This window comes from Pan troglodytes, chromosome 4, assembly GCF_028858775.2.
Source record: "Pan troglodytes isolate AG18354 chromosome 4, NHGRI_mPanTro3-v2.0_pri, whole genome shotgun sequence".
Taxonomy (NCBI): Eukaryota; Metazoa; Chordata; class Mammalia; order Primates; family Hominidae; genus Pan; species Pan troglodytes.
This window is the reverse complement of record NC_072402.2, coordinates 38264838-38278359: the sequence shown is the minus strand read 5'-3', so window position 1 is coordinate 38278359 and position 13522 is coordinate 38264838. Positions and strand designations below refer to the sequence as shown.

General features: G+C 42.8%; 1 protein-coding gene across 2 annotated transcripts in view; it reads right to left on the bottom strand.

Moving 5' to 3' along the window:
- Positions 1 to 5011, bottom strand: part of TBCA (tubulin folding cofactor A) — an 84506-nt gene extending 79495 nt beyond the window's left edge. The window contains exon 1 of one of the 2 annotated variants that reach the window (XM_001142906.6): positions 4835 to 5011. In XM_001142906.6, coding sequence (XP_001142906.1) covers positions 4835 to 4887 — 53 coding nt within the window. In that variant the 5' untranslated portion in view covers positions 4888 to 5011. The remainder of the gene's footprint in view (positions 1 to 4834) is intronic. The other variant, XM_054684282.2, reaches the window with a different exon arrangement.
- Positions 5012 to 13522: the final 8511 nt, after the last annotated feature.

Here is a 13522-nt window from a genome sequence, read left to right as displayed (position 1 = left end):
AAGCCATTCCTAGTATCTAGACTCTTTCTTTATTCCTAGTAATCTAACCTCTCTCTCGAAACTCACTTCCCAGAAATCAGATGCTTTGCCATTTACTGTACAAGGTAACAAAGTTTCTCTAGGAACAAGACACTCACCGTAAACCTCCGGCCTATTTTCCCAGGGCCTAAAAATACTGGCCCTGAAACTTGTTTCTACTTTATAATGTGGGCTGCTACCCATTAGGTCAACTCTGCCATTTTGCCAACATGCTGAAATGGCCGTCTTCCACGCATGGCTGGATCTCCTACACGCCAAATACCATCATCTACTTATTGCCTGTTTCCATATTCCCCTAACATTCAACCTGCCTGTCCACATTTCTTCCTCAGACCCACTATCAGGAACTTCTGAGTCACCTAAGTGTTCCAGCAGGTCTAATCAGAAACTAAATTAATCCACCCTTTCTAGTACAGCCTACCCAAACTGAACTCTAGGACAAATACCTAGAATATAATTTCTAGTTGCTCTCAATTTCTAGAGAGAAAATTGAAGGATTTGGGGCATGAATAATGACTTTAAACCTCTTCTTCCAAATAAAGGTTGTGACTTCCGAAGATAAATGAGGCTATGGAAAATGAACATCTAACCAGAAAAAGAGTGTCAAGAACAGATTTAAAATAGTGTCGAGGATAGGTTTTTAAACCATTGATTAAAAAAAAAAAAAAAGAAAAGAATAGAATCCCTTTCACAAAAGCAAGAACATGTCTGAATCATGAATTAAGATATCTTTGAAACTAAATTTGGAGAGAGGAGGAAAAAAGCATACCCTTTAGACCCTTTTTATCATGAAAAATGTTCAACTTATGTACAGAAAAATATAATGAAGCCCCATGATCATTCAGCCCCAACAATTAGTAATATGTTACCATTGCTGCCTCATCTATTTTTTACTTTGCTGAGGTAAAATATAGATTTTTAAAAATAGGTTGCAGGGTTTAAAACCTAGATGACGGGTCGATAGGTGCAGCATATCACCACGGCACATGTGTACCTATATAACAAAACTGCACGTTCAGCACATGTATCCCAGAACTTAAAGTAAAATAAAAATAAATAATAATAAAATAAAAATAGGATACTAAGGTAGAAGATGGAAAGAGTCATAGCAAAATAATTTTCAGGTGAAAAATAACAAGAGACAATAGGGGACAATATTTATGGAGTTAGATGGTGATATACCAAGGCAAAATGTGAGCAACAAGCAGCTAAAACAGAAAGTTTAGGGGTTTTTCTTTAATTGCATTTTAATACATAAGTGGGAAGCTATACCCCAAAATGTCAACAGAAAAGTCATTTTAAAATGTATGGGAGACACTTCCATTGATTTATAGCAATTTGAGATAATAGTAAACTATCACCAAGTTTCATAAAATGATAAATTTATTTCTAAGCAGTTTACATAAGCATTGAAAACTTCTGAAAAGTCAAAAACTTAGTTTATAATAATCTCAATGAGTATTTTCTCTAGAATATGTATTGTCAGCATATAACTACTTGAACTAAGTAATTTTATAAACTAGTAGAGATCACTGGAATGAGAAATGTCAAGGTCATATAAGTAAATGAATGGGAAACTACCATTAGAAGTCATTTCTCATGACTTTCATTCTACAGCACTCTGCAACACACCCTGATAGTTCTGCCAAATATACTGACTAAAATGACATAACCCAAGCAAGTCTGGTAAAAGTGAACCAGTCTGGTAAAAGTCTGGTAAAAAGAACTCTGAGCTGAGGGACAGGATGGATTATTTATATTTTCAAATATACATCTCAATTCCCTTCCTATTACAAATTTTAAAAATACTCTTTACGGGAGCACTGTAGCTTAAAGGAGAAAGTTGTAGATTTGAAACCTTGGTCCTTTTCCTTGCATTGCCACTAACTAGTAGTGTGACTTTAGACAAGTTTTTTTTTTCTTTTTTTAACTTCATTAAACCTCAGTTTCTCATATGTAAAATGAGAATCCAAACAGTATTATTAACATTTACTACCCACTTGCTATTTGCCACATACTGTATTAAACAGCATAGCAGGCAGTTCTTGCAACAACTGCTTGAGTTGGGTGCTTGCTCTATTTTACAAATAAGGTAAAAGAGGCACAGCACAATGTAATATATTCCACAACATAGAATAAAGGGCAGAATCAAGATCTGAACCCAAGCAGTCTCACTTCACAAATGGCTGTGCATTTAACTCCTACTCACATGGTCTCCTTATTGCCTTGGCAATAAAGCTTCCCGGGAAGCACAGTGGGATGCTGTGCTAAAACTCAGAAGCATTATCTTAAAAAGTGAATTTATTCTCCCTTTTGCCTGGTCCTTCCTCTGGTGGAAATATCAATAAACAAAGGAAAGGTGGGCGAACAGGAAGAAGCCAGTTGGTTTCTTTAGTAGACATTGCTACAACAAAATAACTTGCTTCTTCAGAAGGCTGTTTATCTTTTCTCTTGTAATACTTCATCAAAAAGTTTGCTCTTCTTGGGTCTGAACAATAAAGTTCTAATGAACACTGAAGGGTCTACCAGCACTCAGGAATGCAAACTAAAAACAAAATTCTAAGCTCCAAAACCGTCTGAATGGACCCCTCCTCTCAACTAAGGGCATTCTAAAGTAATTCAGGCCATGATGGGAAGAGGGGGTCAGACATGTCTCATTACACATTCCTCCCTTTGGAACTCAGGAACAATTGAGCAGCATTAACATTAAAACAGATCTTAAGGCTTTTTGTAACAATAAGACACCAAATTCCAGCTTTACTCTAGTATGACATCACAGGACAGATAGCGGGATCTGAAAGAAATAAAAGCATTTTACTCTAAAATATATTTCTTTACATATTTTGAATTGGCCCTGCAAAGATGTCTCTTAAGGGGAAAATGTATATTCTGTAGAGAACCCTCTTCCCTGTCCAGGTCTTTTTCCTGATCCACTAGAAAATTAACTAGGAGTCTGGGACCTTTTTAAGTCTGATAAGAAACATTTACAATCTATTCTCTCTGAAGCCTGCTACCTGGAGGCTTCATCTGCCTAATAAGAACCTTGATCTCCACAACCCCTTTATTTTAACCCAGACACACTCCCTTGTATTGATTCCAGGTCTTAAGATAAACTCTTTCAACGAACTGCCAATTGGAAAACCTCCTATAACTTGGAACTGTCCCCAGCCCCCTTTGGGTTGTCCTTCCTTTCCAGATCAAACCAATGTACATCGTACATGTATTGATTGATGTCTTCTGTCTCCCTAAAATGTATAAAACCAAGCTGTAGCCTGACCACCTCGGGCGCATGTCATCAGGACCTCCTGAGGCTGTCACAGGCATATCCTTAACCTTGGCAAAATAAACTTCTAAACTGATTGAGACCTGTCTCAGGTACTTTCTTGGTTTACAGGAATTTAAGCAAATTACAGGACTGCACTACCCATGAGTTTGTGAAAGGAAAAATAAATCTCAGGACCCCAAAATCACTAAGCCAAAAAGAAAAGTCAAGCTGGGAATTGCATCAAGCAAACCTGCCTCTCATTTTATTCCTGAATAAGATAGCTACAAAGATTAAAAAAAAAAAAAAAAAAAAAGCTACATACCTCCCTCACAATTTGCCCCCAAGGAAATTCCTTGTGGGCCTCAAGACCTTCACTCTAAAACAGTTCTGTTGTATTTCACCCTGGCAATGTAAATTGATAGCTTATCTTCACAGGTATGGGACAAAGGACAGAACTCAAAGTCACCCCTCTACCCACCTGAGACAAATGCGTAACTGACTGCTTCCTCTGCCCTACTGTGTATGTAAAATCGCAGATTCATTTAGCCGACTAAGGCATAAGTGACTATTCTTCTATCCCTCTCTCACATGTAAATTGTGTATTAAGTGAAAAGCTGATCAAAGACTCAAAAGAATGCAACCATTTGTCTCTTATCTATGACCTGGATGCCCCCCATCCTTCTAGTTGTCCTGCCTTTCTGGAGGGAACCAAGGTACACCTTACCCATTGACTAATATCTGAGGTCTCCCTAAAACGTATTACACCAAGCTGTGCCCCAACCGCCTTGGGCACATGTCATCAGGACCTCCTGAGGCTGTGTCATGGGCACGTCCTTGGCAAAATAAACATTCCAAATTAAGACCTGTCTCAGATACTTCTGGTTCACAAGTTACTTAAACAGCATCTCACAGCCTCTGGGGCGAGCTTCGGGGAATCTGACTGGAGAAAGTGAGGCCACATAAGTTTGCTGAGTGTGCTAGAAGTTCAGGCCCAGTTCTCAAAGCCTGCCAGTCACGCCAGCCATGTTAGGTCACACGGCTCCACTACGGTCTTTTTTGACGAGGCCCAGATCCTCCGCATCCCCCTAAACTTCAGAGCCTGCTTTCAAGCCCATTTGAGAGCACAGCTGGGATCCCGCTTCCCCGGGCCAAGTTCAGCAAGGAGAGGCCGGCGCGCGCACACAGGAGGCACGGGATCAGGGCCCGGCCCGCCCTCCCGCCCTCGCAGGCCGCGGCCCACCACCTTCCCACCGCGGGCGCCGAGAAACCGGGCCACCGCCGACTCTCCCCGCAAATCAGAGCGGCCAGTGAGCGGAGAGGGACGGGAAGCGCCGTGCGAGGCTGGCGGGCTCGGGCGTCAGCGCGCCCCGCTGGGTCCCTGCCAGTCCCAGCCAACTGCGGAGCCCCGGGTGCGGCCTGGAGTTCGGAGCCCGCCTCGGGCCTCCTCGGGCCTGCGCTCCGCTCAGCCTCGCGGGCCGCCGCCATGAGGTGACGAAGAGGAGGTGCAGGGCGCCGCTCCCGGCTCCTTACCGCTTCACCACGCCGGTCTTGATCTTGATCTGTCTCACGCGAGGATCGGCCATGGTCCCTCGAGCGCCGCGAGAAGGAGGGGCGGAGAGCCGGGGTAACCGTGGAGGGCGACGCGCAGAGGCTGCGGCTATTTAGGCGTGGTCGCCGGCGCGCATGCGCAGGCTGCGCGGCCCGGCGTCCCCGCCACGCCCCGCGGGGCGGGTTTACTAGAGGGCGGTACCCTGCTCCCGCCAGTCCCTTTACCCCTCGTGCGCCCCTTTACCCGTAGTGAAACGTGCCCTCCTCCTCTCTCTCGGACTGTCCCTCTTTTTACTTCAGGCGCAAGTTACACTATCCCGGTCTCCACAGCCTGGGCCTTTGGGGAAACTAACGTCTCTTTGGGACGTTGCTTTGCGGGATTATCTGCTTAATGGACGGAGTGACCTAAAAAATGTATTAAGGGTATTTTCGATGTCATTATCTGGTGTCAGATGAGGCAAAGTGATGCATGTGTAGTGAAACAAACTGCCATCATGCACGTACTCAAGAAAATCCTTGCCCTTTACCTCAAATCCCTGCAAGAAGGTTTGTAGATAACGTGCCTTTCAAACGAAATGACTAATAGAACTTCTTCAGATGATCACCTATAGTGTATCCTAAATATTTAACTTACAAGAATGTGTGTCGCACACAAAAGCTTGGGCTTCCTGATCAGAAAAACCGGCTTACAATCGAGGTTCCACCCTTTAATAGCTAGACAATTAGCTAGACAACACTGATACGTATGCCGTTTAGCCTCGCAGCTGATCAGTCTGCAAAATGGAAATAATAATGTCCATTTTACAGATTAGGTATAAGGGTTAAAACACCTAGCTCATTGTCTGACGCATGGTAGATGCTGAACAACATTTGACTATTTTATATGTTCAAATATATATTTGTTGCATAAAATGAGGCACATCTACAGTGAGCTCTAGCAGTCCCTTCCTAAGAGAATCTCCTGAGGAATACAGGGCAGAATCGCCCTTTTTAAAATTGCTTTTCTTTTTCTTTCTTTTTTTTTTTTTTTTTGAGACAGATTCTCACTCTGTCGTGCAGTGGCTTGATCTCGGCTCACTGCAACCTCCGCCTCCCGGGTTCAAGTGATTCTCCTGCCTCAGCCCCTAGAGTAGCTGGAATTATAGGCGCGTTCCACTATGCCTGGCTAATTTTTTTTTTTTTTTTTTTTTTTTTTTTTTTTTGTATTTTTAGTAGAAACGGGGTTTCACCACGTTGGCCAGGCTGGCTAGAACTCCTGACCTCAGGTGAGGCCCACCTCACCCTCCCAAAGTGCTGGGATTACAGTCATGAGCCACCGAGCCCACCCCCTTTTTAAAATTTCTTGGTACCATCCTTCAAAGACACCCATATGACTGTCTTTTTCCTTCCCTAGCCTGACTTACTCATTCTCACTTTCATGACTGGTCCTGGAATCCCCTTCATCCCGCCAGCCCAAGGCCATTACTTTAAATCCAGGATCAAAACTGAGCAAAGTCTACCATGACTCACCCCACGTGTTCAATCTTCCCTGGATGCTTTGGAGTCACCCAGCAGTCATCATTATTTTTAGTATATTTCTTTTTTAAATTATTGTTTGGTCCTTCGTAAGGGTTTTGTTCAGCTTCGTAGTTATAAATCCTGGTTCATAAACGTGTTTAGAGGCAAGATTCTTGTCTTCCATAAATCTTCCTTCCCCAACCTCCTCCACCTGTGTTTTGTGCACAATGGGCACAGAATTCAATAAATATTTTTATTCTGCTGGCTGGTATACTGAAGTGCAATTCCAAGTCACACAGCAGCGCTGTGAAATACTGGAGGGAGGGGTAGATAAAACACAACAGCAAACTTACCAAAGCAAAATGACATGCACACACACACACAAACACACACACACACACACACACACAAACAGCAGCTACAAGCCACAAACCAAAAGATGGTGCAGCTAGGGCTTTTGCTACCGTTAAGGTCTTTCCTTTGATTAGGTAGCAAAAACCATGTAACTCGTCATATTTTCCTTTTTTGCTTTGGTTTCAAGAAGCTCAGAGCTCAGTTTTGTGCTAATTTGCAGGAGTTTCTCTCAAACTAGGTTTCCCAATACAAATACCTGCTGTTTCCCCCCAATCCCCAATTCTGCCTCCCTCCTTTTGCCCCCTTTCTCTTTGTTTTAATTGATTTGTATCTGTGCCTTTACTATAAATCAATAATCAGTAAATGTCAGCAGCCAAAAGACCTCTGCTGCTACTGCCATTGTGTGTTTCCAGGCCCATTCCCAGGCTCTGGAGGACACTTTGTGAGTTTATCTGTGTCTGTGTATACAGTTGACCCTTGAACAACAGTTTCGAATTGTGCAGGTGTGTCAGAGGTGTTTGAACCAAAGCAACTCCATCTTGAATAGGGTCTGGGTAATATGAGGCTGAGATCTGCTGGGCTCTCTTCCCAGGAGGTTAGGCATTCTTAGTCACAGGATAAGATGGGAGGTTGGCAGGACTGGTTTCACTAGACACAGACCACAAAGACCCTGCTGATAAAACAGGATGCTGTAAAGAAGCTGGCCAAACCCCACCGAAACCAAGATGGTGACAAAAGTGTTTTCTGGTTGTCCTCAATGTTCATTATATGCTAATTATAATGTAGCATAATAAAATAAACTCCCACCAGCACCCTGACTGTTTACAAATACCATGGCAACACCTGGAAGTTACCCTATGTGGTCTAAAAAGGAAAGGAACCCTCAGTCCCAGGAAATCCCCACCCTTTCCTGGAAAGCTCATGAATAATCCACCCCTTGTTTAGCATATAATCAAGAAACAACCATAAGTATACTCAGTCAAGCAGCCCATGCCACTGCTGTATGCAGTAGCCGTTTTTTCATTTCTTTACTTTCTTAATAAACTTCCTTTCATTTTATAGACTTGCCCCAAATTATTTCTTGCACGAGACACAAGACCTTGCTCCTGGGGTCTGGATGGGGACCGCTTTCTGGCAACAGGCCCACTTAGAAGAGGAGTTTTTTCAATAAATACAGTCAGCCCTCCATATTGGCAGGTTTTGCATCCACAACCAGACAAGGATGGAAAATACAGTATTCCCAGGATGCAGAAACCCACATATAGGCAAGGCCCACTTTTCTGTGGGTTTCTTAGGGCCAACTAGGGAACTTCTGTGTGCACTCAAGCATGAGTTTTCATATCCTTAGCAGTTCTGTAACCAATACCCCACAGATATCAGGGGACAACCATTCTATATTGTATTCTTGAGTCTATGGGTTAAGATTAAGGAGTTTGGCGCCGCCTTTAAGGACAAGAATCAGAAAGACTTGTTTCAGGTTTCAGGAGTTTACAATAGTGGTTAAGAATGTGAACCCTGGGACTAGACTGCCTGGGGTCAATCCTAGCTCTGCATCTTACTAACTGTGTAATATTGGACAAGTTACTTAACCTCTCTATGCCCCAGTTTCTTCATCTGTAAAAGGTAGATGATGAAAAACTTAAATGAGCTAATAATTGTAAAGTGCTTAGGATAGTGCTGGTACTTATTAAGCCCCACATGAATGTAAACCAAAATAAAATTATGAACCCCCACCCCACCCCGGGCTATCTGAATGGACCCCTCCTCTCAGCCAAGGGCATTCCAAAGTTAACCTGAAAAACTAGGTCAGCCCACTAAGCGAAGGGGGAATCAGACATGCCTCTTTATACCCTTCTCTCTTTTGTAATTCAAGCACAGCTGACCATTAACAAGTGACCTTAAGACCAATAGAACAGACTCTGTAAGTCTGATAAGAAATATTTGCAATCAGGCTGGGTGCAGTGGATCACACCTGTAATCCCAGCACTTTGGGAGGCTGAGGCAGGAGGATCACGAGGTCAGGAGATCGAGACCAGCCTGACCAATATGGTGAAACCCTGTCTCTGCTAAAAATACAAAATTAGCCAGGCGTGGTGGCGCATGCCTGTAATCCCAGCTACTCAGGAGGCTGAGGCAGGAGAATCACTTGAACCCAGGAGGCAGAGGTTGTGGTGGGCTGAGATTGTGCCATTGCACTCCAGCCTGGGAAACAGGAGCAAAACTCAGTCTCAAAAAAAAAAAAGAAAAAAAGAAATATTTGCAATCTGTTCTCTCTGAAGCCTGCTACATGGAGGCCTCATCTGAAAGATAAAACCCTGGTGTCCACAACCCCTTATCATAACCCAGACCTTCCTTTCTATTGATTCCAGGTCTCTAGATAATAACTCTTTCAACCAATTGCCAATCAGAAAATCTTTGAATCTGCCTATGTCCTGGATGACCCCCCTTTTCCAGTTGTCCCACCTTTCTAGACTGAACCAATGTACATCTTACATGTATTGATTGATGTCTTATGTCTCCCTAGAATGGGTAAAACCAAGCAGTACCTTGGGCCACCGAGGTACCTTGGGCCAGTACCTGGCCACCTTGGGCACATGTTCTCAGGATCTCCTGGGCCTATGTCACAGCCCATTGGTCACTCATATTTGGGTCAGAATAAATCTCTTGAAGTATTTCACAGAGTTTAACTCTTTTTGTCAACATAATATTTAACAAACATAAAGTTTGTTAAATAAATAAGTCATTTTGGAAAGAGGTCCCAAATAAGAAACTAACAGCATGGTAGAATTCACATTCATATGAATATAAAAATGTACATATTATCATTAATGACATCATGCTGAATTCATGTCTGATTCATAATTTTGTATGAAAAGGACTCATGTTTGACTTATTCACCACTGTATCCCAACATGTAGCAAAGCCTTACGCACAGCAGTTAATAAATATTTCTTGAATGTAAATAAGTGCTGTTTGAACAATCCTTTTGTTTTCCATTTAATAATATGTCACAGAGACTTCCCATTGCAGCAAGATGACTACTAAGACAACCTGAATCCCCACCTCCCCACACACACCATCTTCCTCTGGGCTTTGCTCTTTCGGGTCTGGACTCTGAGGAGGCAGGCTGATGGAAGGCCATTTCAGGTCAGTTCAGGAGAGTACTAACTGTAGGGAGGCCTGCAGAATCTAGGCAGGGAGATGCCCTCCAGCATTTGAAATGGAAACTAACTAAGCTGCATTTCTCACTGTCTAGCACCCTTTTGTTCTGTTATCCTTAAACCTAATTGAATACTGTTTAAATATTCCAGCCTGGCCTCAGGTGAACTACAGGAATGAGTTTATAAAGGTCTTTACAAGGGATAAGTCCATCCACCTTTGAGATTTAGGATTGAAGAGATCTGAGAGATTAACAGCACTGAGTGAATCTGGCAGAACAAGAGAAAAGTCTAGCCATCTCCTCCCTGAGTGATAATTCTTGCATTGCCAATCTTGGAAGGTTGAGGTGCTACTGTTGACCCTTGAACAACACAGTGGTTAGAGGTGCCAACCCCTGTGCGGTCAAAAACCACATATAACTTTTGACTCACCAAAATCCTAGCTACTAATAGTCTACTATTGACTGGAAGCCTTACCAATAACATAAACAGTCAATTAACACATATTTATATGTTATATATAGGATATATTGTATTCTTACAATAAAGCAAGCTAGAGAAAAAAGTGTTATTAAGAAAATCATAAGGGGCCGGGCATGGTGGCTCAGACCTGTAACCCCAGCACTTTGGGAGGCTGGGGTGGGCAGATCACTTGGGGTCAGGAGTTCGAGACCAGCCTGGCCAACATGATAAAACCCCATCTCTACTAAAAATACAAAAATCAGCCAGATATGGTGGCGGGCACCTATAATCCCAGCTATTCAGGAAGCTGAGGCAGGAGAATTGCTTGAACCTGGAAGGCGGAGGTTGCAGTGAGCTAGGATCGCGCCACTGCACTCCAGCCGGGGTGACAGACCAAGACTCTGTCTCAAAAAAAAAAAAAAAAAAAAAAGAGAGAGAGAGAGGGAAATATATTTACTATTCATTAAGTGGAAATGCATCATCACACAGGTCTTCATCCTTGTGTCTTCACATTGAGTAAGCTGAGGAGGAGGAAAAAGAGGGATTGATAGAGGTGAAAGAAGTTGGAGTGGGTGGAAAAGGAAGCAGGAGAGGCAGGTCTACTCAGTGTTACTGTTATTGAAAAAAATCTACATATGAGTGGACCTGCACAGTTCAAACCTATGTTGTACAAGGGTCAACTGTATTTTATTAAAGAACACTACAGACTCCCTTACAATTGAGAGGTGTTTTCCCCGTACACTTACTGGGCTGTGAACTCACAGTTCTTGCCATCCCCTCACACCATTCTTTCCCACTAGACTCCAAGCTCCTCAAGATTAGAGACCAAATTACATTCATTTTGGTATCCCTAGCATCAAGCTTAATGCCCAGTGCCTAGTAGATGCACAGTATATATTATAAAAATCAAGGGTGGGACTGAGATAGATTTCTAATTTTGACAAAAACAATAGACTGGTCATGTTGTTATCCTCCTGGAACTATGAAGCAACCTGCATGCAAGGAGCCTTCTGCAGTGCTCCAGAACTCAATGTACAGTTACCATGATATTTTATTTCTATTCAATAAAACCAAGTAGCCAACCGCAGAACACACCCCTGGAGAGATTACTTAAATAAGGAAGTATTAATATCATTGATAAAAGTATATTTTTGTGAAATATCTCTGATAATTAACTCTAGATGCCTGAGAGACCTAGAAAGATCCCCTTCCTTCCCTTCCACTTGTGCATCTTTTCAAACTCTTTCAGTCTTGCCTCTTACTGGAGCCCCTGCAGTGGTACCCAATCTCTTTCAGGCTTTGCATGAGTACAACATGATAGCGCCTTACTTCAGGCCCAAGCCATGTGCACCCATGAGACAGGAAACAGGAGAACAGGGGAACAGGAGCCTATGGATCAGTGACTCCCCTTTCATTCTGCAGACAGCAGATGGCTCTAAGATGCATTCCATAAGGCCCTCAGATGATCTCGTGGAATCAAGCACCAGTCATGTGTAGCAAGGGCAAACTCAATAATCCACCTTTGCATTGGCTTTTCCTCTTTCTCTGTTTGACTTACCCATTTCTCAATCCTGGCCCCATAATCACTTTCTGAACAAGTAGGGTAGTAACTACACTTGGAAAAATATTGTTCCAACTCATTCACTGAGTAATTCAGAATGCTGCCAGCTTTGAATGGGACACCGATCAAGAGTGGACTCTGCGTCAAGTCTAGGCTACAGTGCAAGCTCACTTGCCACGACCCAGCAGATCCAATGATGCTGATGTATCTGTTGGGTAAGGATACTGCCTATGAAGATTCTGGTAAACCCTAAGAGGGGAGTATCATATAGACCATGCCCACTGTGGTAGAGAAGTGCTAACTTTTTGAGGGACAACTCCAGAAATGCTCCTGGGCCCCAGGAGAGACTTAGAAATCAAAGACCTAAAAGAAACAAAACTTGCAATCACAGAAAAGGAAATCTAGGGAAGAGGCCAGGAGTGCACATAAAGCATGTGATTTTTGTGTCCCCTGTTAATACTCACTGAAGAATATCTACCTCTGTGGAGACACTTAATAACCAAGTGGACAGGATGACTTGTCCTATGGATGTCAAGCAGCCTGTCTTCCCAGCTACCTCAGTGTTGGTCTATGAACAGAGTAGTCATAGCTGCAGGGGTGCAGGCTGTGGTAGGCAGCCTGTATGATGGCCATCAAGGATTCCTGTCTCCTGGCATTCCTGCCCTTGTGTAATCTCCTCTCCATATTAACTTAATTTTGATAAATAGAATATGGCAGAAGTGACAATTATCACTTCTGATATCAGGTTAGTAAAAGGGCTTCCATCATGGGTGCTATTTCTCATTTTTTCTTGGGTTGCTCATGCTGGGGGTAGCCAGTTGCTATGTCATGAAGCAGCCCTGTAAAGAGGCCCACATGATGAGGAACTAAGGCCTACCAACAACAACATGATTGAGCTTAGAAGAGAATCCCTCCAAGTTGAGTCTTCAGATGAGACCACAGCCCCACACTGTGTCTTGACTGCAGTCTCTTGAGATAACTTGAAGCAGAGGGACCCAGCTTAACGGTACCCAAACTCCTGACCCACAGAAACTATGAGATAATAAATATTTCTTGTTTTTAGCCAGTAACTTTTGAGGTAATTTGTTATGTGGCAATAGATAATTAATACAGGGATTATGAATGGGCTGTCTTCTATGAAGGCTGATCTAGCTACTGCTACTGCTGACCAGTGGTAGAGTCTACTGAAGCTGAGCATATGCATACTCTATGACCCAAAAATTCTCCAAGTATCCAGCACAAATGCTTACACATGTTTCCAAAAGACATATACAAGTATATTCATGGGAGCACTATTTATAACGGCCAGAAACTGGAACGAATACAACTCTGTGGCTTCCCCTTTCACTCTCTGATTAGTGTGTTTGATGAACAAAAGTTTTCTGTTTTAGATTTAGATTTTAGTAGTCTAGCTACTACATTTTTGTCTTTATAGTTAGTGCTTTTTGTATCCTATTTAAGAAATATTCATCTACAAGCAAAGATTATGAAGATATTATCCTATGTTTTATTTTAAAGAGATTTTTATTATTTTAACTTTCACATTTAGATCTACATTCCACCGCCGAGACTGCATCCGCCTTGCGAGCACAGAGCCTCGCCTTCGCTGCTCCACTGCCAGTCCACACCTGCCACCAG